General features: G+C 51.7%; 1 protein-coding gene across 4 annotated transcripts; it reads right to left on the bottom strand.

The window, feature by feature from the left end:
* Positions 1–5527: 5527 nt before the first annotated feature.
* On the bottom strand, positions 5528–23719 carry KCNIP2 (potassium voltage-gated channel interacting protein 2). 4 transcript variants are annotated; one of them, XM_054581400.1, is made up of 10 exons: positions 23356–23719; positions 9261–9356; positions 8274–8327; positions 7513–7637; positions 7017–7086; positions 6772–6842; positions 6540–6647; positions 6267–6371; positions 6068–6130; positions 5528–5760 (listed from the first exon to the last, which is right to left on the bottom strand). In XM_054581400.1, exons 1-10 carry the CDS (start codon positions 23426–23428, stop codon positions 5713–5715), a joined length of 813 nt encoding a protein of 270 aa, XP_054437375.1. In that variant the 5' UTR covers positions 23429–23719; the 3' UTR covers positions 5528–5712. The 4 variants fall into 4 exon arrangements, with proteins under 4 accessions (XP_054437375.1, XP_054437377.1, XP_054437376.1 ...); XM_054581402.1 differs by lacking the exon at positions 9261–9356; XM_054581401.1 differs by lacking the exon at positions 8274–8327.
* Positions 23720–26647: the final 2928 nt, after the last annotated feature.

The following is a 26647-nucleotide window of genomic DNA, read 5'->3' on the forward strand; positions in this document are numbered from 1 at the left end:
CAAAGAAGGGGAGTATGGGAGGAGGCTGCAGCGGGTTGGGGCAATGGGGATAAGGGTGGTAGGGAGGGTGAGAAAGAGAGGCGTTTACTCTCTCTCAATGAGCAGGCGCGGAAATAAAGCCTCTAGTTCTTAAAGAACCAGGAAGGAACTGACCTATTTCTATTGAGAGTCTTCTAATAGGTTGACTCAATACGGCAACCTGACCCAGGCTGGGTTCTGTGAAGACAGCACTCCCAGGAGCTCAGCTTACCCCCGAGTCTTGAATCATTTCCGCCTACACCCAGCTCGATGCTAACCCCTTTAGAAAATTCAATCATTCGTTCCTTCCTTTCTTCAGCAGACACCTATAGAGCTGGCCTCATGCTGGGCTCTTGAGCCACTGTGAGCTCACAGTAAAGTGGTGGAAACCATCAAGTACATATCCCATAAGGTGCACTCAAGCGTTGCCGGAGTGCAGAGAAAGGACTGATTTAATCTTCTTTGGGGACGAGGCGGTGAGCATGGATGGTTTTGCTTTTGAGCTAGATGTTAAAGAATGAGTAAGAGGTATCCGGACTTGAGTAGTGAGGGAGGAGAAAGAACACTCCAGGCAAAAGGAACAGAGCACAGATATAGGGAGGGATGAAAAGGCCTGGCTTGTTTGGGAATGGGGAACGTGAAATGTGAGGGAGAAGTGAAATACCTTGGGCCTCAGCATAGACAGCATTCCCTTGGGAAAGCCTTCCCTGAACCCTGGTTGGGCTTGGATCCGCTTGCTGTATGTTCTCAGAATTCCCTGTAGCCCTGTCATGATGTACTTTGCATTTATGTCCAGCTATCTGTCTCACCTTGTGCAGTTTAAATGTGAACTGAGCATCTCGGTCTCATTCGGATTAAGATTTAGTATTGTCCATTTTACTCTTCAGTCAGCTCCTCCAGCGGTAGCCCAACTTATAGCTCCAGGGATTCTTGTAGGCCCTCTCCTTTTTAGTCCCTTGGAGCCTTGAGGTTGGGGTTAAGAACAAACATTTTCTTAGGGGACTTCCTGTGATGACGATTGGGGGTCATAAGCAGCTTCACTGGATACTGCAATGACTTGGAGAATTGGGGGCTGTCCTTCCAACTGACTGCAGTCTGTAGTCTCATGGTCTTTTCCTATTTGCTTCATTTCTCACACCTGCTAGCAATTCAGTAGCCACAATTTCATCTACTCACCACAGCCTAGACTCTGGGGCCTGTGGCCCAGGCAAGATCCATCTTCCATATCTGTACCTTTCAAACTTGAAAGGCAGTTCTTGCCTCACACTTTATCTCCATACCACATCTACAATAGGAACCAAAGTTTTAACAGGCCTATGATAAATATTTGTGGAATGAATGAAATAGGGCCGTACTCTCAGAGAGTGTACATTATAGTTGAGGAAACAGACCATAGCAAATTCAAATCGTAACTAGGAACTCAGTTTGTGATAAGTAATATGAAGTGAAGAAATTAAGTGATGTAATAAAAAATAACCACAGCCAGGAGGGGGCTACTTTAGGTGGAAGAATAAGTAATAATCCAGGTGAGTAATGACAGTGGCTTCAACTAGGGAACAGCAGTAGAGACAGAGAGAGGGGTGACCGATTAAAGGAGGGCAGAGGGAGAGGAAGGGAGAGGAAGAAAGGAAGACGCATCAATTTCGATCTAAGCAACTAGGTGGATGGTGTCATTACTTGAAATGGGAAAGACTGAGAAGGCATGAATCGAAGCTTCATTTTGAACATGTTAAGTTTATTACAGGTCCACAACCTGTCAAATAGGCCTCTGGATAAATGGGTCTTGGAGCTCAGACAATTCTGGAGATAGAAGCTTAGGAGTCCTCTGCATATAGATGATATTAAAGTTATGGGGTTGAACGTGATTTGGAGAAGAGGCTCCAGTCTGAGCTGTGGAGCCCAACATTTAGGATTCCAGTTAAGAAGGATGAGTCTGCAGAGAGGACTGAGAAAGGGCAGCCAGAAATGTAAAAGGAAAAATGGGAAGTATAAAATACTGGAAGGCAGGAAAGGAGGGTGTTTTGAGCTAGAGCAGCTGACAACATTCAGAGTCCAACCACTGGCCAGAAAAAATCAGAATACCTACCTGTTATTTTTCTGGTTCCCATTTTTGTGCCCTGGCTCTGGGGCACTTTACACTTCACTAGAAATTCTCAGCTCATTACTTCAGCTTCCCTTGAACTTGGATCTACCCTAAAATATAGAGAATATGCCCATACCTAACCTGGTTATATACACAAACTCACCATGCTCATTCATCTAATCAAATAATTATTGAGTGTCTATTATTTTCTGGGCCTCAAGGATAGGATGGTGAGAGGAAAAAAAACAAACAAAATAAAACAGCTAGTCCAGGCACTCAAGGAGCCCTCTATAGCTTATAGTGTATCAAAGAAGACAATTACTCAAATACACATATACAGTAGTTACAAACTGAGAAGTTCCATGAAGAAAAAGTATAGGGCACCACGAAAGCCTGTCAGCATCACCTTGATTAGATTATTTATGACATGGACAGCATCCATCTTACACAAATCTTTACTGAGCCACAAGGTCACTTTGAACAGAGACTTGGGGGACTGGGTCTAGTCTTCATCCTCCTATAAATGCACCTGTTTCCTCTTCTGTAGAATCGAAGGCTGAAGGGTAGACTAGATCACAGGATCTTAACTTAGGGCGAATGGAAGGGCCTAAGGGATACCAAAATATGTACAGAGCCCTGGCCAGTTGGCTCAGTTGGTTGGAGCATTATCCCATACACCAGAAGGTTGCAGGTTTGATTCCTGGTCAGGATACCTGGGTCGCAGGTTCCATCCCTAGTCAGGGCACATTAGGTAGGGGGATACAATGTATCAATGTTTCTTTTTCACATTGATGTTTCTCTCTCTAACCCATGATCATATCCTCAGGTGAGGATTTAAAAAAACAATAATAATAAATAAATAAATGGGCAAATGTGCAATTTTTTTCCTTCTGGACAGGGGGCCCATATATTTCATCCGATCCTTCAGAGGGGTTGTAACCCAATGAAACCCAAGGATCTAAAGAGCAGATAATTGTGTGATGTGAGTAGGGTCAGATGACAACATTATGGACTCTGGAAGTAAGTTTTTGTTTCTTGGACACCATACCCCTCCCTTGATCTTGTCAATGTGTACAATAATAGAAGTAATAGAATAGGTACCTCTGTATAATCTTGGAATACAGTTAGTAAATGTTGGAATTATTTTCTGTAACGTATATCTGTAAAAACAATCTCACTCAAGACATTCTTGGTTTATAGCTATAGTTGGTTACATTTTATAGTAGCAGAAAATTCTGCTTAAAGTGGAATTAAACAATATGGAAATGCATAAACTCAAATATAAAAGACATGATACTTGATGGAGCTCTACGCAGGGTCTGGTTCCACTTCTCAGTGTTCCTCTTGGTCCTTTGCGTGTGGCCATTTTATCAGGTTGGTAGGGAGATGGCCATGGAACTTCCAAGCTTAACATCTTTATTTGTCACTCTTCCTCAGGGGCAGAAGAGAGTGGACTTTTGCAGTAGGAGGTTCGAGGGCAAAATCAAATGCAACAGGAAGCATTCCTTGATTTCAGTCTTGAAACTAAGTTACATCCAAAGACATTCATTGGATGGTGAAGCTTAATTATCATATGATGGTACCCCAGAGAAAGGAGAGGAGGAAGCTACCTCTGGTGGCTGCCTCTCTAGGAGCAAAACAAAGAAAGATTCCCAGCCCATACAGGAAGTCTCTACTACCCCAGGGTCGCCTGCTCCATGGTAACCTGCCCTGGGCCCATGCCATCTGATTCTCCATCATTCTTGGCTGCAGTATAGACACAAATGTATGTCCATAGTGGAGGTTGGGATGTCTGTATAACACAATTTTCATTAGAAACTAAAGGGAATCCCCCCCCCAAAAGAAAACACTTTGAGATTAACCGATGTCTGTAAATTAGGAATTCTTTTTTTTTCCTGATACTTTTAAAAAAACATTTGTTTACTTTTAGAGAGGAGGGAAAGGAGGGAGAAAGGAACTATCAATTGGTTGCCTCTCACATGCCCCCAACTAGGAACCTGGCCTGCAACCCAGGCATGTGCCCTGACTGGGTTATTGAACCGGCAAACCTTTGGTTCGCAGGCTGGTTCTCAATCCACTGAGCCACACCATCTAGGACTGTAAATGAGAAGTTCTTGGCTCAACTTGTAATAATGTCTAGACAAAAGAAAGCTGGTTTGGAATAGTCTTTAGGACATCAGTATCCTCCCTCTTCCTTGTCTCCTCTAAGGAGGGCGAGTCACGTAGATACTTCTCTAAGGTCAGGTAGGTTTCCAACCCTTCCAGAACCCATGTCTTGGTCTTCTGCCAGGGGCTGGCCATACTATGGGAAAGAGATGAACTTTCAGATCTAAAAGGTTGCAGGTGCACAAATTAGAGGTTGTGAGGTATGTGTGGGGTAGGAGGGACAGAAAGGCAGAGACAGAAGCCTGCATAGCCATTGTGTTTTATTGGATCTGGTGTATTGTTTTATTTTACAAAATATACAGAGGAGCCAAAAATGCAAAGCAGTCAACAGTGTTCTGGTGGGAAAAGGAGCTCCCTGGGGGCCCTTCCCCTCAGACCCTGGCTAATGGAACGAGCACGTGTATTAAGGAGTGACAGCATGGCAGGGTGCTGATGATGATGTGGGACTTGGATCCTAAGGTTCCTGGCATCTCTGGGGAGACTGAGTAGAGTAAGAGGAGACCCTAGGTGGGAACTGAAGAGGCTATTTTGGGGGTTGGAATAGAGGCTGGGTAGATCAAAGATTTTAATAAATGCCCTCCTTCCCTTTTCTTCTAATGTACTCACTAGAAAGCCCTGACTCACTCCATGCTGGTAGGCTGAACCTTTGGGAGGAATCAGCCAGGACCCATGTTCCCCTGCCGCCGCCACTACCACACCAATGGGAAGGAAGGAGAGGGAAGAAAATCCAGGGAGGAGCCAGATATCAGGATCCCAGGCTTTTCTGGGATACCGAGCATGGAAAATGTGGGGAAGTTTCCAAGGAGAAAAGGTCTTCTGAAGAGTCTAGAAATTCGTATCTGTATAGCTTGGTGGCAGACGTGCAGAGCTCGCAGCGATAGCCTGGCATGCCTTAGCTCCCACTGACAACCTCTGCGCCTTTCTACTCTGCACTCCAGCTACCTCCTAGGACCTAGCACTGGATCAGGCCCAAGATTTCTCCCTTTACATTCTTGTGCCCTCCTACAGAGCTCTCAAAGGTCCTGCTCTGAAAGGCCAATCGGTGCCAAGGACAGAGCAGCCTCTATGAGAAGGGAGTCTTAGGGAAAATGTTTATGAGATCAGGGATGGGAAAAGCACCATAGCAGGAGAAATTTTGTCTAATGTTGTGGTTTCTAGAGTGGGAGTGGGAGGTGGAGAACTACTTCATTCCTATAGCAGGGGCACCCTCAGCACTGAATGTCAGGCAGGGCGGGGGTGGGAGCTGTTGGGAGTTGGGAACACCCAGCAGATACACTCTGCCCACTCCCTGGTCCCTTTGGCTCCACTAAATCCCCAGGTTCTTGGATTCCTACAGACCCTGGGCAGGGCTAGGATGAGGACAGACCTGGGGAGAGAAGGGTGAGGTCCAAGTGGACTAGGGCTAGAGCATGGTCAACTGACAACTGACCCCCTCTCCTGGGGAGCTAGATGACATTGTCAAAGAGCTGCATGGACCTCATGATGTTCTCATCCTGTGGCCATGATATGAGAGAGGCAGATTGGAGAGAGAGAGAGAGAAAGAAAAAGAGCTTGTCAGAGACAGGGAGAGAGATACTGAGTTATAAATGGGGACATTCAGAGACAGAGAGAGGCAATGAGGAAGGAGACACCCGGAGAGACCAGAGGCGGGGAATGGCAGGCGTGCCCCAGCTGCGAAGGAACAGGCTTGGGAGTGGGGCTGCGTTAGGGAGATGATGCTCTGCCCAAAGGAGCTTCTCCTGTATTACTGAATTAGACCCTGAGTCCGGACCAGGGAAACGTCGGGGCGGGGACCTGTACCTTTTGACAAGACTCAATGAATTCCTCAATGGTCACCACGCCATCCTTGTTCCTGTCCATCTTCTGCAAAAAGGTAGTCAGGAGGGATAACAGGAGGGATGGCAGGAGAGAGGCAGGTAGAATTCAGGTAAGGTCCCTACTGGGACCTCACCTTCTGCCCTTCATTCCAGGACCCTCCGGCCTACCCAGTCCCAAGTACCTGGAAGAAGCTCTCCACATGTTCCCTTGGGGCCTCCTCCCGGAGTGCAGGATACGTATACTTGCCCATCATGTCATAGATGGACTTCATGATATCAAGCATTTCCTGTTAGGCCAAAAAAGAAGAGGATCCCTCCTCAGAGCCTAGAGCCTCCAAGCCAGGAGGCCCAGGGCCTAGGGCAGCATCAGCCTTGCTGGTACTGCTTTTGTGGGTCACACTGCCTTCCTCTGGGCCTTTCACACCCCCGGGCAGCTCTTCAGTCGCCCTGCACACCTCCTTGGTGATGCAGCCGTCCTTGTTGAGGTCATACAGGTTGAAGGCCCAGTTCAGCCTGTCATCTATGGTTCCTCGAAGGATCACTGACAAACCAGCCACGAAGTCCTGGGAAGGAGGCAGGGGGAAAATGTGTCTTCAGGTACCCTTCACCCGACCTCCTCTCTGGGTTGGGCTGGTAGATGCTGGCCCTGAAGCCCCAGGCCTCCCTGGCCCATCTTCTCCAGCTCACCTCAAAACTGACTGAGCCATCATGGTTGGTGTCAAAGGCATTGAAGAGGAAAGTGGCATATGTGCTGGAATCTGTAAAGAGTGGGTTGGTAAGCTTGGCTTCCAGACAGCAGATGACTTCCAGCCTCTACGGGGCTCCCCAAACACCTCTCACTACTTGGCACCCCCAGCCCTTCCACAACCCTCTGCCCAACAAAGCCTAGAGGTCGACAGACAGCTGCTTCCTTTCAGGCCTTGTCCCCTCACCTCCTTGAGGAAAGAACTGGGAGTAAATCTGCTTGAAGTTCTCCTCATTGACAATTCCGCTGGGACATTCCTGGGCAGTGGGGAGACCAGACTGAGGACACAGACAAAACCCCCTTCCATACCCGTCCCAGCTCCATGCCCAGAGACTCCCAGAAAGGGACAAAATCTCTGTCTCCAGCGGCCTCACTATGGAGCTCTTCTAATGGGAGGCAAGACTTCTCCCCAGCTGCACAAAACAAACAAAACAAAACACCCACACACAGAACTACCTGATTGTTTATAGGTTCCGCCCCTTCTCAAACAGGCCAGAACCTCCTGCTAGAAGTTTGGTCTGGGGAGGCCAGCAGAGTGGGGAAGGAAGGGGGAGGAGAGGATTCTCCCCCCTCCCCTTCTGTCTCACCCCCCAAAGCCAGGCCGCCTTCCAAAGCAGTCCCGGATAGGCCCCGCCCCTCCCATCCCACCGCGGTCCCAGTTTGGCTTTGCTTTTTACACTTACGTTCTTGAAGCCCCGGTACAGGACCTGCAACTCTTTGCGAGTGAACTTGGTTTGCTCCTGCAGCTGCTCCAGACCCTCGGGCCGGTGACACACGGTGGACAGTTCAAACTCATCCTCCACGCTGTCTGTGGAGGTTAGCGGGGGACGAGGGAGGGGGAGAGCCGCGCCTCAGGCCCAGCCCCCACGGCCCCTCTTCACAACCACCAATCCATACATCCCCCCTGTCTGCGAGGCCAGAGGCCGGCCTGCCAGTTCCCTGGACATCCAGGCAAGGAGACAAGACTCTGGTTAACTTCAGTGTCTATCAGCAGGCCCGGCCCAAGGCAAGGCCTGGCTCCAGAGCCAGGGATCTGATCCAGCGCTGGCCCCTGGGCTCTTGGTCCCTGGTTGGAGGAAAAGGCCCCAACCCATCTTCATCCCATAAGGGGTTGGAGTAGTAAAGACGGGTTCAAGAAGGGGCGTATGAAGATCCGAGTTTCTGGGCCTTCCCTTGACCAACTCAGATCTGCCCAGTCAGTCTGCCCTGCCCAGACCCCCGCTCCCCGAGCCATGCCGGAGCCATGCCCCGCCCCGCTCAGGCCAAGCTCCATTTAGACCCCCGCCCTGCGTCCACCACCGGTAAGCCTTAGCCAAGGCCCCACCCCCGGCCCCATCTCAGTCCCCCGAGCCCCCAACATCCAGTCCCCAGGCAAATGCCCCCACCCCGTTCTCCCAAAGCACCCCCCTCGCCCTCCCCCGCCCCCACCAGGACAGTAAGTCACCTGGGTCCAGCGGGCGGGGTCTGTGGGGGCGTAGGGAGGCTGGGGCGGCTAATGCTGAAGGGAGCACACTGTCACCGAGAAAGCCAAAAACCCGGCCAACTGCAGACACACACCTTGTCCCACACACTCACTGCGAATCTCACAAATCTGTGTTACAATGCACACATTCCAGCCCCGGGCGCAAAAGCACACGTAACGAACAAGCACAGGCGTACACGAAACGAACCCCACGCACACCCGCATGCGGCACTCACGGCGGTTCTTTTTCCGAATCTACCCCCAAGTGGGATCCGGAATCAAACACAATCCGGAATCGACACTTTCAAATAACTACAAAACGGGCCTTAAATAGCTTGCAACATGAAGTATGATCCTCTGAGGTGGACAAGGCCCAACTGAGGAAACAGGCCTAGAGACAAAGGGAGGTCACTCAAATGGGAACCAGGCTGCCACTAAAAAATCCGAGTGTCCTGTCATCTGGTGGAAGGCGTGCTCCATCTGCAAGGGCACATGCATTTCCACAACCATAACATGCCCAGGGACGGGGCAGGAGGCCGGAGTCGCAGACACTAACCCAGCTGAGCCACACACAGACGCACAGACCTGCGCAGCCACCTAGACCAGCCCCCTAGACCAGCCCCCACCACAGCGGCCACAGCATTAAGCTTGGGCCTCAGCCTCGCCACCCTGGCCACGCCCAAATACACAGGTCCCGCCCATTTCGCAAACTGGTGACGCCCATAGACACTAGGGCCCCCGCACCGCAAACTGACCGTGTCCCCACACTACGCTTCCTCTGAGAACTGTAGCTACACCTGCTCACACTTGCGCCAGCCAGTGCCCACCCTTCTAGGGGTACACATTGGTTGCGTGGCCGTGCGCGCACGCGCGCGCACACACACATACACACATACACAGAGGCCCGCTCCAGTCACACGTGTCCCACACAACGGGCCCCGCCCCAGGAAGTACAGGAGCGGCACTTGCTTTCACTGACTGAGGGCAGGGCTTGGGGCCCGCAGCAAGGCAGCAGCTTGAGGAACCGCTGCTTCAGCGCTTTTTTAGTGGGCCCTGGAGGGTGGCCTGGGAAGAGAGAAGACCCCGGGAAGTCACATTAACCCCCCACTGCCCCTCCGTTCCCTATCCCTTTCCCATCATCACAAATTAACCCCGGCTGGGGGCAGGGGTTGGGGAGGAATTGAAGGGGAATGGCCAAGGTAGCTGGGACTGGGTTAGAGGAGCCCAGTGGGTTTCAGAGGCGTGGAAAACCCTCGGAGGCAGCTGGGGCACCTTGCATAATGGGACCCAGCTGAAGAGTGTGAGGCAGCTAGGGGCAGGCGGCACTGGCTTCAGCGTCTGCTGACCCAGTGCCCTCGCCTCCAGTGTTAGGCTGGACCTCTGACGGTGATGTCCAACCCAGGACTGCCTGGGCAGGAACGCCTCTCTCACACACGCATATACAGACAGATGTGCATCGTGACACAGAATGATAAATCACAGAGTGATGGATGCCTTTCTGGGTATAGTGACAGCTTGATATCCAGTAACTCACACCCAGTGGCCTAATTAAGCAGGCTTCAACACATGTGCGCGCATGTACATGAACACACACACACACACACACACACACACACTCTGACCTAAAACTCTTTAATACAAACATATAATTGTGACCTAGGAAAAACATGACACATACATGAGGACCTATACAGGCCACCTTGCACACACAGCATGATCAAATCGCACAAAAACACACAATGACCCTGGGGACATCATTACATAATGTGTTAATGACACACTAGGATCTTATAATATTATGACACATATCAAGGTCACCATAACAAATACCCATTATCATACTGTGACCTATGTACCCATGGCACCCAGATACCTAAGACGGCAGCTCATCCACAGAACCCCCATCTGTTCTGAGTACGCCCACCTTTCTTTTCTACAACTCCTCATTCCAAGGTACCAATACCTTCCTGCCAGTGGAAGGGGATTCCTCCTCAGCTAACTCGCCCACCCTAAGAGTGTCCCTCCCCAGTCCTTTCCAGTGTAGCCTACTCTTTGAAGGTGAAATGATATCAAACTTTAAGGCAATAATGGACCTTAAGGTGAGCATTTTAGTGTCACGTGGGGCCATCCAGAGCCCACTGATCACACTTCCTCTCCTTTCCCCTTATTTACACACATGTCCTACAGCTCTAAGTGCATCCTAGGGAGACCGTCCACATTCATGTGTGTCTGTCTCCCAGCTACACCCACCTCCAGGCTCTAGGGCCAGAGTGTACACAGACTGAGGTTGGTCTCAGTCCATTTCTGGAAGGGCCCAACTTTCTTTGGTTGTAGGTTACTCAGGCATCCCAGCTCCCACACGGGCCCCACCCTCCCCATTCAGTCTCCACCCTCAGGATAAGGTCCCATTCCCAGGAGGTAACTGCTAGAAGTCAGGGCCTTCTCCGCGCCTCCAATGTGTCCCCTCTCCTTCCTCCGCAGCAGGAGCTATGGAGAGGTAGGAAGGAGGCAGTGGGCTGGGGAGGGGATCGATGGCGGCCTGGCCCCTGGCCCAGGGCTCCATTAGCCTGGACTTTGGTTTCCCAAAGCTGAAACTATATTGCACTTGGGGCCTCTGGTGCTACGCAGAGTTGCCACCAGACTAGGGGGCAGCTCTCCCCTTCTTCCAACCTTCTCTTCGCACATCCTCCTTATCTGCTCCCAAGGCTCAATCTCCTCTAGGCTCCTCTAAAAATAGAAAGAGAAGGGGACTGCCTTCTGCCTACAGGATGCTGGGTTCCCTGGATGACCCCTCTTCCCACCAAATAGTCTAAAGAGGATGGTGAGTTACAGCTCAGCTGATTTCATCCGGTCAAGCTCAGATGAGCCCTGGCTGGTGTGGCTCAGTGAGTTGAGTGCCAGCCTGTGAACCGAAAGGTTTCCAGTTTGATTCCCAGTCAGGGCACATGCCAGAGTTGTGGGCCAGGTCCCCAGTTGGGGGGCAACCCATCAATGTTTCTCTTCTTCCTTTTCTCCCTACCTCTATCTCTTTAAAAAAAAAAAAGAAAGAAAGAAAGAAAAGAAAAAAAAAAGATTGGAGGACACTTAGTTCATCTAGGGCCAATTCCTGTTCCCTACCTCATCCCAATAAATGCAGCAGAGGATGGAGGGTGAGATAGGAGTTTTCAACTCTTACTCAACACCAGAGCAATTCATGGACCCTTGTCTTGTCCCTAGCTCCTTTCATACCTTTTTAGTTCTCCCCACCGCCCCCCATCATGGCTCTTGCCTGTTTACCTGTCCCTGGTGAAACTGGGGAACAGCCATGCTTTGGAGCTGCACAGTTCTTGGTGTACAGAGGAGGGGGAGGCCAAAACTCCCGGGGGGAGGCAGGATATACTCCCCTCTCTACCTCCAATGTCGCTCTCCCTATTTGACTTTGGGGTGCGGCGGAGAATTGACTTCCCACTCCTAGTGTCTAGGCCCTGGACACCATTTTGCCCTTTGGTCCTGAAAGAAGCTGGGTGCCTGGGAAGCAGGGTCCCTGATCTGACCCACCCCTTCCCCTCCTGCCAGAGCTGATCTATAAATGCCCCCTTCACAGTGTTCCCACTCCTGTCCCTCCAGAACCCACTCCCATCCTAAGTCTTGGGTGTAGAGCTAGTATACGCTCAGGGAACTTGGGGAACAGCCATGTACACAATCTGATACCCAAAGGGGTTCAGCCGCACACACTTTCCCCTCAGGCACAGTCACATCTGCCACCTGACAAAGCCACATATCCTGCCACTCTGACACATTAAATCACATTCCTGTCACATACACAGGCTCACACTGTCACACACTTTGTCCTTTCTCATCACACACATGAAGACACAATCACACCCCCTGTATCTCTCACACACTGAGTCCATACATACTCTGTAACCTACACGTGCCAGGATGGAGGTATGGAGAGTCACACACATCTTCAGAGCCATTGTGGGTCCCTGACCCCAAAAGGGACTCCCTAGAAGTCTAGTGTTATCTCAGGATCCCCAGAACCTCCTCCCTCTACTCCAAATACCCCTGCCTACCTCCAGGCCTCTCCTCATGTCCCCCAGTCTCCCCTCATGTCCACACCCCAGTCCTCCCACGCGGCACCCCTCACCACTTCCCCAAACAGCCTGTCCCCTGGCCCTCTCTCTCTGCTTCCCTCAGACTCCCATTCCCCCGGACTCCCTCCTCACCTCCCCCAGATGCTCCACCCCAGAGGCCCCTCTTTACCTCTCCCAGGTGTCCCGGTCCCAGGCACCCCCCTCACCCCGGGAGATGCCCCATCCCATCACCAATCCGCTCATGCCTGCTCCCAGTCACAAATCAGAGCAGCCCCTCCCCAGTGCTGCTGTCCAGACCTGCCCAGAAACCTGGGTTACCTTCCAAGGAGACAGGCTCAAAGAGGCCAAACTGCTCCAGGACCTTGACAAACAGAGCGAGGACCACAAGCACTGCGACCATCTCCAGCCCCTCCAGGTTCATGGTGGGCCTGGGGCATGGCCCCCATCGGCTGAGACTCAGGCAGGCCTGCCTGGCCCTCAGCTCCCCAGCGGGAGTAGGACCGCCTGCAGCCTCCCTCCCCTTCTCCCGCCCCAGGCCTCCTCTCTCTCCCCACTTCCCTCACCCCCCCCCCCCACTGTCTCCCAGCCACAACCTCCCAGCCACAGCCTCTTCCTCTTCATAGGCCACCTCAGCCTCAGGCCTGGCATCTTCTTGGGAGCTCTTGGTGTGAAGGATTTGGGCCAGAACAGGACAGGCCAGAGGAGGGAGGCAGTGACCTGCCTCTGTCCCTGAGGACCGCTTCCCCCAGACACCCCGTGGCTACTCTGCGCCCAGGGGAGGAGGCAGAGGGAGGAGCTGTGCTTGGGGCGAAGGCAGGGAAGGACAGTGTGTGTGAGAGAAGCGATGAGCTGCATGTATACAAGTAAGGGATGGGTGTATGGGTCAGAATATCTTATGGGTGTCTGGGTGTTTTCCTGTGCATATATTTCTGTGTTTGTCTGTAAGGAGAATATGTGTCTATGTGTCTGCACATGATCGTGCACCTATTACGCATGTGTTTTGTGTTTAGGGGTATGTGACCTGGGTGTCTGTGGTGTGTGTGAGAATGTGCTGTAATTTTTCTGAGTGTGATGGGGTGTGAGGTGTCTGTGTTTTAGGAGGATTGTGGGATGTGGGCCTGAAGACTGGTGGGTGATATGGATGTGTCCTATAATTAGGTGTACGGGTCTATGCTGGTTGTGTAATTGTATCTGCATGGAACTGGATGAGAATATAATAGAGGAGAAGGCAGTGACCTCTCCCGGTCGGGAGGACACTATCAACATCGATCGTGGTTGCCATAGAGACTGTGAAGGAGGGGGAAGCACACTCTTCCCACAGGCCACAGGCAGGGAAACTGAGGCCCAAGGAGGGAGAATTAGATCCAATAACCTGGGCAGGAAAAAGGCTACTTAGCCTATTGTGGCTCTCTGGGGAGGAGACTTATTTTGGCTGCCTCTGTGAACGAGGGACTCAAGTACCTTGGGAGGGGAGGGGGGACTGTGATCTGCCCTTCTGCCCGGCTGGGGCCTCACCCAGGAGCTGCCAGAGCCCTGCCCGCTCCTAGGGAACCATTACTGAGCAGAGGGAGAGGCCCAGGGTGGAAGGGAAATCTGAACCCTCCAAGGGCGCCACCCCCTACTTCCACCTCCTGGAACATTCCTGGAACCCCTCCTCCATCAGCTCCTTCCTGGTAAGTGGTGGTGGCAGCGAGTGTTGGGGTGGGGAGAGGCCCGCAGAGCCAGTGAGCCAGAAGACTAGAGCTGCTGGGTTACTGCACAGCTGACTAACGCTGACTGACCGCTCACTGTGTGCTGGATAGAGTACTCTGTGCCTGCAGGCATTGCTGTGTTCAATTTTCACAATAGACCCGTGAATGGTACTGTTATCCCCACAATACAGGTGGTGAAACTAAGGGAAAAGGAGGCTACATCAGGAAGTATCAGAGCCTCAATTTTAAACCAGTCTGACTGTGCGACTGCTGCGCTCTAAACCGCCTCACTACCCTGGCTTCCTTCGAAGGCAGCTTGCCCATCCAGGAGGCTCCGTTTAGGGGGATGGATCCCAGAGGAAGCCCTCCTTTCTGGTCCAGTTCTGGGATGTGTGTGTCTGAGCCCCTGTTGCAGGATCAGAGTTGGGTGGCCACTGCTTCATTTGAGATTCACTAATTTGTAGTTCTGCAGGCTGCCACTGCGGTTCAGGCGTCCATTTCACACCGCATCTTACCCCTTTACTTTCTCCCACCCAACAGCCCTGGAAGGTGTTCAAAGGGAGACTGGGAAGGAGGGCAGCCTCAGGCAGCCTTGATCCTCGGCTTTGCCTCCTCCCCTCCCCAAGAAGTCATCAACTCAGGGACTGCTTTTGGATTCTCCCACTTCAGGGATTATACATTTACAAGTAAAACCAGCAAACTTGTTCCTATCAGGGTCCAAATTCCACATCTGGCATTTAATACCCTTCCCCTTCCCCTCATCAGCAAGTCCCTTTTTTTTTCCCCAGCCAATTTGGCCTCCTCACTGTCCACTATCTCTGTGCCTTTGCTCCTGCTAGTCCGTCTGCCCAGAATGCTCTCCCTTCTGCTTTCCTTAGATACTACAGCTTTTGCCTACCCTTTGGAGGCATCTTAAATTCCCTTTCCTTCAGAGCCTCCAGCCATCAGCAGGCTCTAGGCACCTGGATTTTTACTGAAATCAATGTTGGGCTGTCAAAACTCAGCACCTAATTCTGTAATATTATTAATGGGAACAATAATAGGAGGCAGCTTAACATGCTAGGTAATAGCATGGGTCAGCCCCGTCAGATTCCCTGGGTTCAAATCCAGCCCTGGATTTGCTAGCCCTGGCTGGTGTGGCTCAGTGGATTGAGTGCCAGCTTGCAAACCAAAAGGTCACTGGTTGGATTCCCAGTCAGGGCACATGCCTGGGTTGCAGGCCAGGTCCCTGGTAGGGGACACATGAGATGCAACCACACATTGATGTTTCTCTCCCTCTCTTTCTCCCTCCCTTTCCTTCTCTCTAAAAATAAATAAATAAAATCTTCAAAAAAAAAAACACAACAAAAAAACCCCCAAATCCCAGCTTTGCTTCTTAATTTTAAGTTTCAATTAAATGGGCAAGTTCTTTTTTTTTAAGGGTTTTTAAAAAAGATTTTATTTTATTTTTTTTAGAGAAAGGAAGGGATGGAGAGAGGGAAACATCAATGTGTGGTTGCATTTCATGTGCCCCCTACTGGAGACTTGCCTTACACTGGGAATCAAACCACCAACCCTTTGATTCACAGGCTGACACTCAATCCACTGAGCCACACCAACTAGGGCTAAATGGGCAAGTTCTTAACCTCTGTGTGCCTCAGTTTTTCATCTCATATGGTTGCTGGGAGGAGTAAATTAATTAATACATAGAAAGCTGATAGAATGACTCCTGGCACAGAATAAATGCTAAAGTGTTTGTGACTGAAAGAACAAAGCCAGTTCCATTTGCTATTGTGTCACCATTTGCCTAGCAGGCCTATGACCTTGTTAAACATGACTGCCATTTTACTCTTCTGAGCTTGTCCCCAGGACTGGAAATTACTGGAAGCAAGAACAGAACTAAGCGGCTCCCTACAGTCACAGGCAGAAGATAACATCGGTACAAACTGCAGCCTTATTTTGCAACCCCCAACAGCTCAGGGCCACACAAGAGCAACCCCCGACCCTTTTTAATCCAATCATAATCCAATAAAAGCTCAAAGACCCCAGCCCTCAAGGCCGGTGCATCTCTCCACACCATACCCCTCTCCTTTTTTGGAGAATAAATAAAAACTTTATTCTTTACACTTTCTTCTCTTTGTGAATTCTTTCACAGCTCGCATCACTGACAACCTTAACAGTGACCATTATTAACAACATGCCACATCCCCAGTACATTTCCGAAGGACTTAACAATTCACAAAACATTTCCACAAACATTGTCCCCTCAGTGGCTTCTGATGATAACCCCATGAGGTAGGCGGAGTGATTAGTGTTGGGCCCATTTTACTGATGAAGTAAACAAGGACCGGAGAGATAAGGGACTTGCTCAAAATTAAATGATGTAGATTTGAACCCAGATATTTCTGGATCAAGCCTGCTTCCTCAACTAGATTCCAAGTTCCTAGAGGGCAAAGATGTTAAAATATTGGATGTATACGAACTGAATGCCAGGCTCCGAGCTGGTGCCTGTGGAACCAAGGTGAACCAAACAGGGCTTTGAGTCATCTCTCCCTGATCTCGCCTCTCAGAGAGAGGCAGCCCACTGAGAGGACTACAAGCCATATATTCATTCAAAAAATCTCTGTTGCATGCCTACCACTTTGAGGCAAAAGACAGTCAGGAAAGAGGAAACTCTGGAGGTGCCCCAAAGCTAACATAAAGGACATCGATACAGGACAGAGACCCTGTTCTAAGACCGGTTGTTTCCACTTTCTGGAAAAGCACTGAATCGTGGTGAATCATGAATGCACCTGCGCAGAAGATGCTACATGATCCCTGCTCCATTATAATAGTATTATAATAAGTATTGTGGAACCATTCCCTGGTGGCCAATCAAGGAAAATCATGGGAGATCACAGGTGCAGTAGCTTTAAAGTAATATAACTACTTGTACATGCGCAATAACCCCCAGCCAAAAACCAGCCAGGAAATATCCGCCCTGTAAGAATAGAAGCCCTCCAGCCCCTGAGGTCAATCTCTGCTCCAAGTTGGCCTGCTCCCATGGTCTGTGGAGTGCACTATTGCTTAATAAATCTGCTCCCTCTCTTTCTGCTATAAACTCTCTGTGTGTTCGGTTCAATTCTTTGTCTGCCATCACCAAGAACCTGGTTACGTGTGTCCACCTGTGACAACTTGGTAACTTGGTAGGAACTGTTTGTACTAGGCAAGGCATAAAATGAGCTACAGTAAAAATTTCCTAAGTGGAAGACCCCACAAAACTTGGAGAGGGTATTTTCTGAGTTGACTCGCAAAGGATGGCTAAAATGTCAACAGGCCACTTTAACAACGGGATCAACATTTATTGAGCATACTTTGTGTCTTGGATACTTTACGCATATTACCTCATAATAAACCTGATAGGTAGGGTCTATTATTCCTGTGTTTGTAGCTGATATGGCCAGAGTGAGTAGTAATATACCTATTGTGCTGATAAAGAAATGGAGGCTCAGAGAAGTGATTTTCCCAAGACAGCACAGATGATAATGGATGGATCAAAACTTGAACCAGAACCTATGATCTGCCAGCTCCCTCAGTCTGTCCCACACAATGCATGTGGGTGCATCAAGAAGTGTGGCTCAGGGGATTGAGCACTGACCTACAAACCAAAGGTCACCAGTTCGATTCCTGGTCAGGGCACATGCCTGGGTTGCAGGCCCCAGTTGGGGGCATGCAAGAGGCAACTGACTGATGTTTCTCATGCACATCGATGTTTCTCTCCCTCTCTTCCTCTCTTCCTTCTCCTCTCTCTGAATATAAATAAATAAAATTTTTTAAACAAAAGGAAAAGAAAAATCCTGGGGGTGACTGTAGCTTAGTCACCACGGGAGCTAAGACCAAAAGGGTCAGATTCCATGGAGCCTTGAATGACAAGCTCTTCCACTGAAAGAGGCGGCACAGCAGCATCTCCCTGATCTCAGATGCTGATACACACATGGACAGATTGACAACCTTGCAGCCAGTTGCCCTGTCCCTGAACCTCCACTTCTCTCTCTCACTCCCACCCTTAACCTTCAAAGACTTGACCCAGCCTCATAGGGACTCAAGACCCTAAATCAACCAGGCCTCTAGTGGGAGGGTCTGTCAGAAGTAAAAGAACAAATTGTTTTTCAGGTTCTCCCTTCTCCCCACTCAGCGCCCTCTCAAGTGTCAGGGCCCTGTGAGAAACGTGCCCAGATTTGTCCTCCCCAAGCATTCCTGTGCCACTTAGCTCTTTACCCATAGGAGTGAAGTCTTACTGGAAACACATCAGGCAGAGTGAGGGCTCAAGGGAAAACTTTCTTGAAGCAATAGATGGGCCCTCCCTGGGTCTCCCAAATCTCACCAGAGATATGCCTATCATTTGATCATTCAAACCTTATGGGGGGACCCACCCTATGTAACTGTCCCACTTTTCTGTCTATCCTTGTTCCCCCAGTGAAGATCCCAGCCAGTGAAGGCCCCAAAGCCCTTCTCTCGGTCCCTCAGCCCTACTGTACCCCAGCCAGGAAAGAAGACACAGCAGCCCCAAGCTGTATCAGGTGATTAATGAACTCCCTAGGCCTTTGGGCTATTTTGGGGCCTGGAAGTCATGCCTGCTATGATTGAGAGTTGGCCCCGCCTGGCTCTGGCCATCTGTCACTGGAGACAGGTCCAAGCAGTGGGCTTGGGGGACTCATGCTCTCCCAAGCGACTTCTAAGTATGGCTCTGTCTCAGCCCCATCTCCCCTCCTTTTGGGAGATACTCCAGGGGCTCAAGTGGAATGGATACCATGGAGAGAGCCAGAGAACTACAGATCCCAGAATGCCAGGGGGCTAGGTTGTTTTGGTCTCCCCAGGCCGGTGGGGAGGGGTGCTGGGTTCTGTGGGCACTGCGCAGGCAGCCCTAAGGAAACCCAAGGTGGAGGTGTGCACAGATCTCAGCAGTGCCATGATATGATACCCAAAATCCCCATATCATAAATTCCACAAATCCCACAGTGAAGTACAACCTTGTGAAGGCTATACAACTAACTTAGTGTGACTCAGGGACCCCCATCCCAGCTCTAAAGCATTAAACTCTAGGGACATGCAGTTTCACTGCCACGGAATCCCAGGGATATGCAAACCTAGGGACACACAGCCCCAGCATTCACAACCCCAGTGATGCATGCACGCCCCCCTTAGGACAGACTCCTAGAGATAGACAAACAGCGACATATACTCCTTATGCCACGCAAGTCTGTCCATCTCATCATGCATGAGCTCATGAGCTGGGTTCATGTTGGTCCAGTCCTACCTCAGATTTTTTCCTCTGGACACTCACCCCAGTCATCTCAAGACCCCATTAAACTAAACAATTCAGTAAAGGGCTGTGCCTTTCCCCTGCTCTTATCCCTTTGAGGGGCTTTACCTCTTACATGCACTTACTTGAGGCCCCCCCTCTGCCATCAATGAGGAGCCCTGCACCCTCCTCCACCATTCCGGGGGACCATGATGCCCCCTCTCCTTTCCTCCTTGATGACCCCCTAACTCCACCTTCTCTGTAAAGAACCCTATCCCTAGCTCCACTTCTGTCAGGGGTCTTGCCCTTTAAACCCTTTTCATTGAGGGATCCTGTTTCCTCAATCTGTGAGGGCCCCTTTCCCTCCCCATCTTTGTAAGGCTCCTATCCCACTTCGCTCATTTTTTGAGGGGTCCATCCCCTTCCTCCCTTCCTCATACCTGGCGACAACGACCCAGTCACCAGCTGGTAGAGAGATCGCGCTGCCTGCCCCAATGGGCTCCGGCACCTGCGGGGGCAACGGTTCATGGTTCCGCTGAGAGCACAGTGACCAAGCTCCACCCCCAAGTCCCCGGGTGGTCTGGTCTCCGCCCGAGTGGGCCCTTCGTGGGCGGTGCCGGAGGGCGGGACCTGCGTGCGGGACCAGGACCTCAGACAGCAGAGCCTTGTTCGGCTCCAGGTCTTCTCCGGGCCGCACGAGGGGAACTCGCCCTGGCCCCAGCATCTAAAGCACCGGACCCCAAAGTTCCCAGTCTGCACCTGAGGTGGAGGCGGGAAACGGGGACGGGAAGGGGAGACGGGCGCGGCGCAGACTCTCCTTCTAGCCTTCTTTGGGAGTATTTTCCGGGTTTCTGGTGGGGAAGGGAGGCACCCACAGGTTTTGAGAAAAGGAGTGGGGGTGGGGGAGAATGAACCTTATCTTCTATTGCCCTTCTTCAAAGCCCCTCCTTCTCTGCTGTCACACCCCTCCTCTTCCCATTTTGGCAGAGATGAGAAGGGGTAAGAGGACATAGTTGTCATGGCAACTCCCCACACTTCCATACTTCCAGGACAAATAGGAGAGAGGGCAGAAGGGAGGAGGAGGAACTGACCAGTGTATTGGGGTGGCAAAGAAGGACGGTAAGGATGAGACCCTACTGGTCTGTCTCCTGGCTCCCAATCCCTTTCTCAGAGCTGTTCCTTTTTTGCGTCCCTTTGTCCCAGCGGGTTTGCAGACTCTCCCATTATATGCTGACTGCCAGCCAAGTGCATTGGAAGCCCTCCCTTCTCAGTCCCGTCCTACCGCCTTTCCTGGATTCATTCCCACCTGGCTTTATCCAAAGGAAACCTCTTCAAGGACCCACTAGTGCCTGCACACTGCTGGGGAAGCCTACAGAAGGGACATAGTTCCACTCGGACTGGGAGCCCATATTTTTGGCTGAAAAATCTTCCATCTATGAAGCGACAGTCACATCCAAACTCCATGCAAATCTTGCCCCTTGATTTGGTGACATCCCTCTTCCAATTCAGCGCCGCAAGCTGATTATGACCACACGGGGGCGCCCCAGCCCGGGGAAAGATATTTATGGCCAGAACGACACGTCTCCCACTCCATCTCAGACTCCGACTCCGACTCCAGAGATCCCAGGCCCAGGGACCCGAGCTCAGGCCTTGGCCAGCCTGGTCCCAATTCTCTCCCCATCTTCTCCAGTCTTCTCATTGCTTCCAGCTAGGAAAGGACCGCCGCTGATCATTGACTTTTCCCACCCTGCCGCACTGCCAAGCGGCCCTGCCAGGCTGGTAAGACCAGAGGGGTTAGACGCGGGGCAGGGTGGCAGGTTGGCACTTGGACTTTCCCCTCCCCTAAAAGTCTTCTCCGTCTGCACAGGGAAGATAATTTGGGAACTCGGGTGGCCCCCTCGCACCTCCTCCCAGAGCGCTCTTCAGCACCGCGGACAACGACTCCCTTTCCGGCTCCCGATCAGACGTCTCCAGGCACACAGCGCTTTAATTCAGGGGCGTCCCAACCCCGTTTGTCTCCTGCTATAAGATAACCTTCCTTCGAAATGAGAGCTCCTGGTCGTCCTATTTCTTCTTTCCAAGTCGTGTGTAGAGTTATGACATGAAGCATGATTCTTGCCACTTGCCAACATTTGACATTTCTATTTCCCCTGGGAGGTAGGCAGGCAGGAAGTAGTATTCCCCATTTTTACACAGAAAAGTGAAGCCCAGGGAGAGCAAAAGTAATACATAGCTAGTACTCACACTTCCATTCCTGCACCTTCTAATACAAGTGCTTCCCCACCTTCACCCAATCAATCTCTGATTCAAACGGCCAAGTGGAGAGGGGATGATTCTATTAAAAGGAAGAATCAATTAAAGTGGGAAGCAAACACTGACTAATATGGTACTAATGAGGGCCCTGGGGCCCTTCCTACTCTCAAGGATCCAGAGACGGTGAGAAGAGTTCAAAGCAGAGCTAGACAGCTGGACTTTTGGATTCTATCTAGGACACATCTGGGGCCTGCCTGAGTGGACGGGCTTCCCTTCCTGGGAGTCTTCGCATAGGGACTAGGACCTCCACAGGGTCAGTGAGTCAGGGAGACACTTTCTAGAGGCATTGCATTCTAGTCATACACCCATCCCCAAGTCTTAGCCTCGCTCCCCTCAGGACAGACAAAGATCTTGGCCTCCTTCCATCTCCCCAGCTTGGTTCAGACACAGGGGAGAGTCTACCTTCTCCCATTCTCTGTTGGAGTTCTCGGGCAGGCTGCACAATAAAAGACAGAAACACACATACATGGAAATGTACACAAGGTGTCACCCATACAAACACACGGATCTGCCTGCCAAACCCAGCAATGTGCACAGGCAGAGATGTGCTGGCCTCACATACCTCCCCAATGTGGGAGAGAGCATATCTGGGCAGCAAAGTGGTTTGCGGGGGGACATTTCCAAGGGGAGGCCACAGGGTACCTTCCAAGTCTAGAGCTTCTATCTCCGGGTCTGGAGAAGAGGCAAGAGGGTGTGTTTTCCTTCAGGTTTGGGTGAAGTTCTGGTACAGTTGCTGGGTGCTGAAGGAGCTTCTGCTGTAAGAATGATCTCTGGGTACTTTATCGGGGGAGGGGCCTGACTCAGTGTTAACCACAGCTCCTGGATAGGGGCCAGGTGCTGCTCCTAGGAGTCAGGCTGGGCAGCTGGACCTTAGAGTCTCTGCTCAGGTCCACCTGGGCTATTTGTGGAAAACATGGGGTCAGCAGTGGTGTGTACTAGAGATCGCCTTCTGCACCAGGAAGCCAGAGAGACAGCTAGGGTAAGACACATCACTGACACTCGCAGAGCCCCACTGAAGACACCACCACATGAAAGTACACAATCAGCATCAAACACCAATATAGCTGGCATAGTCTCACAATCACAAAACACAACACAACCCACTCGAACAAATACTTGCCCCAGGAAGTTCACAAAGTCTTACAAAGAGACATACCACCATAGAGTGAAGCCCTGACACATTCTGGTTGTCACATACCACTTCATACCGGAGCACATACTCAAAGCACAGAATCGCACATAGAACAGAAACATATGGTCAAACAACTTCATTAGTACAATCAGGGTACTATACAACCTCACTCAAATACGTGACGAGATCATACGATTGCACAGCCACATACAATCACACTCACCCTGGCTGTCACTAAGCCTAGGGCACATGGCAACCAGCTGTGGGAGGCGCACACACAGATACACACAGACACACACAAAGAATGACAGGCGCTCACTCACGTAACACCTCCCACCATAACCCTTCCTGCCTTGTGTCACAAGGGCCCACACCTGCTGCCTCTTCCCACCTGCCCACCTGCTCTCCCCAACCCGTCATCCCACCGTGGGGCCCAAGGCTTTAAACCCCAGTGTCCTGGGGCCCAGAACAGCCAGAGGGTGTCTGAGAATGGGGCAGAGTGCGGGTAAGGGCTTGGCAGGGGTAAGAGGCGTAAGGGTCTGGGGGGATGGAATCTACCCTCCCTCCCGCGACCCTCGATCCACCGACTCACCGGTGAGCTGGTCATAGGATCCGTCCAGGTCTCGGGAATCGGACAAACTCTCCTTGCGACCCTGGCCCCGCATGGCCCCTGGCGACCCCCTCCCGTCCGGCCTGGGCCGTGGGAGGGGGCGCCGGGTGGCCGGGATAGGGCGCTCACACGGCGCCCCCTGGCGGCGTAGCACACGGCCGGGGCTGGGGGCCAGGAGAGTCCTGACTGGGGTTGAGAGTCTGAGGACCGGGAGAGGTTTAGGACCCACCCGGGGGTCCTGGGACGGGAGCGGGAGGGAGGCTCGGGCAGTAGGTGAGCGACGAACCCGAGGCTGAGCGGAGCTGAGCGCAGAGCCGGTGCCGAGCCGCCTCTCTCCTCCCGCCCCCTCCCCGCGGCTGTCATCGCTGCCACCCCCCTTTGGCGCTGCCGGGATTGGCTCCCCCTACCCCCGCCCCCTCCTCTTTGCAGCTCGGGGGAGGCACCGGTGAAAGGGTGAGCTGGGAAGTGCGGGGAGGGAGACAGGCTCTCCAGCAACACTCCCCCCTAAACCTGAAGCCTTGGGTCTTGGGGGTGGAGGAGAGAGCAGGGCCAAAAAGGCCCCCCTGTGAGGAAACCCCGCCCCAACCCTCAGGCCCTCTTTCCCCCACCGCCAGCATTGGTCAGGGTAAGTCTCCGTCTGAGTCTCCGGTTAGTCAGTCTCTGTGTGGCCCCTTATTTTTCTGTTATCCTCCTCTCCTGTGCGGGTCTCTGTGCTCCCCCCCTCCCCAATTCCTCCCCCTGCCAGTGCCCACGCTGCTTGAAGGGGCCGGGGACGCAGGGGAAGGGTCGGCCTGGCCTCTCACGGAGGCTTACCTCAGGCCAGTGGACTGTAATTTTCTCTTCTCTCAGAAATACCCCAACCCTCACGCACCCAAGGACCCTGTTTCTGGGCTCCGTTCGTCCTCAGGGTGCCTTCTTTCCTGATCTAATGACGCCCCCCCCCGCCCCCGCCCCCCGTTGGCCAACTAGAGGGAAAGGAAAAGAAAGTCAAACAGATCAGTTTCTCAAGACTTTCTTGCTCTTTGTTTCTTTCAATTTTCCTGGTCTTCTCTCTTCTATCACGGGCTCTGACCTAGATTCCTTCCGTTTTCCCTAAGATCTGTGTGTGTGGGGCCGGGGGCGGGAGGGCGGTGGTAGCTGAGGGTTTGGGGATCTAGGTGAGGATCCACAGTGGGGAGTAAATGCTCTGTTAGGAGCCCGGTTCCACTAAATTAGCTGCTTTCCTGAAGTCCGAGGCTAGCCTAGTGCTGGGCTACTGAATGGCTGGACCTGCTTGTCTGACATTGCCCAGGATGCTGCCTGGGCTCCTAGCCCAAGACCCCCAGCGCCCCAATGAGGATAGAGGGGAGGGCAGTGTCTGGTGCGTATGGATGGTGTGGTGGCAATGTCCCAGGTATTCCTGCCTGCCCAATGGCTCCTTTGAAGGCATGACCTGTTGAGACTGAGAGCTTCAGCTAAAGGGACACAGCCATTTAATTTCTTCAATTAAACTTAATTTCCAAGGACTTGATTCAATTAACCGATCCAGAATTATGGTGGGAGGGGGGGCATGAGAAGGGGACAAGCAGCCAAAGGAAGGACTGCCTTTGGGAGCAATGTCCTGCTCCTGGCTCTCCCTTGGCTCTGGAGGGTCCTGCACAGACCTGGCACAGGCACTGGGGAATGGACAGAGCATGGGCAGCTTCTTTCGGGGTTCCATCTTAGGAGAGGATGGGACTCCTGTTTAGAGACCTTAGAATAAGATGGGCCAGAGATGGGTGGGCCTTTACAGTGGAATCCTTTGTTTATTACCTCATGCCCTTGACCTGCCCTTGTTCACATCGTAGGAAAGACTGGCAGGATTCCATAAGCAGCCAGATGGGCTGGCTGTCCTCCTCAATACCAAGTTTGGAGATAAGGGAACTTGTCTTCTCCCTCCTTCCACCCAGAAGGCAAGGGAGGCTACACCTCTGAACCAAATTTGCTCCCTCTGTGGCCAGGAGAGTCTGTAAGGACAGGTGGGGCCACCAAGCCAGATGGGACCAGCACCTGGAAGATTTCTTTAACTTTGAGAAGTGAGTTCTAGGTAAGAGATTAAGAAGAAGGAAAAAAAAGACACTAAAAATACTGTCCCATACAAATCCATTTTTAATAATTTCAGCTTGCCACCAGTTTCCAGCTCCAGTTCCTCTAGGGTTTATCACTGTGGAAAACACTAAATGTCCCAGGTTGAGCTGTCCATCCAGTGACCAGAGGTGACCCAGCTGATGATCATCTCTTAAGAATCTACTTCTGTCCACGGCAGCATGTTGATGGACTCCCTGGTACCAGTGCATGTCTGCTCAATGTTGGAGCCAGAACCCTGATTCCAGAGGAGGGCTAGTATCCCTCCGCTGAAGCTCAAGTGGACAAGCAACCAGGGAGGTCCCTGACTTGCTCTCACTGCTGGACTCCTGCACTTACTCCAAACTCTTCCTCCGTGCCATCCTGAGGCTTTAGAAAGTGTTTCAGAAGGGAAGGATCTCAGAGCAGCAGCTACTTAGGCAGCAGCTATAGGGCAGGGAAAGCCTACAGTAGTCCCATGAAGGGCATCCAGAGGAGGAATCCCAGGCCAACTTTTCAAATGTCAGGAGACTTGCCCATGGCTCCACCCAGAAAACAGGTAGACAGAATGGCCTCTCCGTGATGCTCACCTGGCCCCTTGCAATGGAGGGTACTCTGCCCCAGGCAGGGTCTCTCCCTCCCAGGCACCAAACCACAGCAGGAACAGATTCCTCCCCAGAGGAAATTCTCAGGCAGGCTGGATGTAAACAACAGCCGGGTGAGGGGGTGGAACTCTGGAGGGGAGCTTAGCAGAGGCAGGAGAGGCTCCCGGGGAGGAGGTGGCTTAGGAGGTGGCTTGGGAGGTGGGGAAGCTGCTGGAAAGGGAACCAGCAAAGTAGGCACCTGAGGGCTCCAGAAAACCTGTCAATGTTTATTTCACACACATGTACCCCCTAAAGGCAGTTTAAACCAGATTGAAAGGGAAAAGCTGAAGCTGTGACCCTACAGTGCTGATGAGTCAATGGGCTGGAAGGTAGCGGAAGGCTAACAGGTACTCCTGGTACCCAGAATCAAATCCAGAAAGTGGTGGCCGGACAGCAGGGCACTCGGTGGATTCTAATCTTCAGTCTCCCAGAGAAGTCAGCTCTGGATTTAGGAAATAGAAAAAAAGGTACTCCATTCCTACCCTACCCTAAGCCTGAGCTAAGAGTCCTAATGACTGGACGGAGTGCCAGCAGGAGCAGGGGAGACA

This window comes from Pteronotus mesoamericanus, unplaced genomic scaffold (genome assembly GCF_021234165.1).
Source record: "Pteronotus mesoamericanus isolate MK-2021 breed Mesoamerican mustached bat unplaced genomic scaffold, CSHL_Meso_final contig_657, whole genome shotgun sequence".
Lineage (NCBI taxonomy): Eukaryota > Metazoa > Chordata > Mammalia > Chiroptera > Mormoopidae > Pteronotus > Pteronotus mesoamericanus.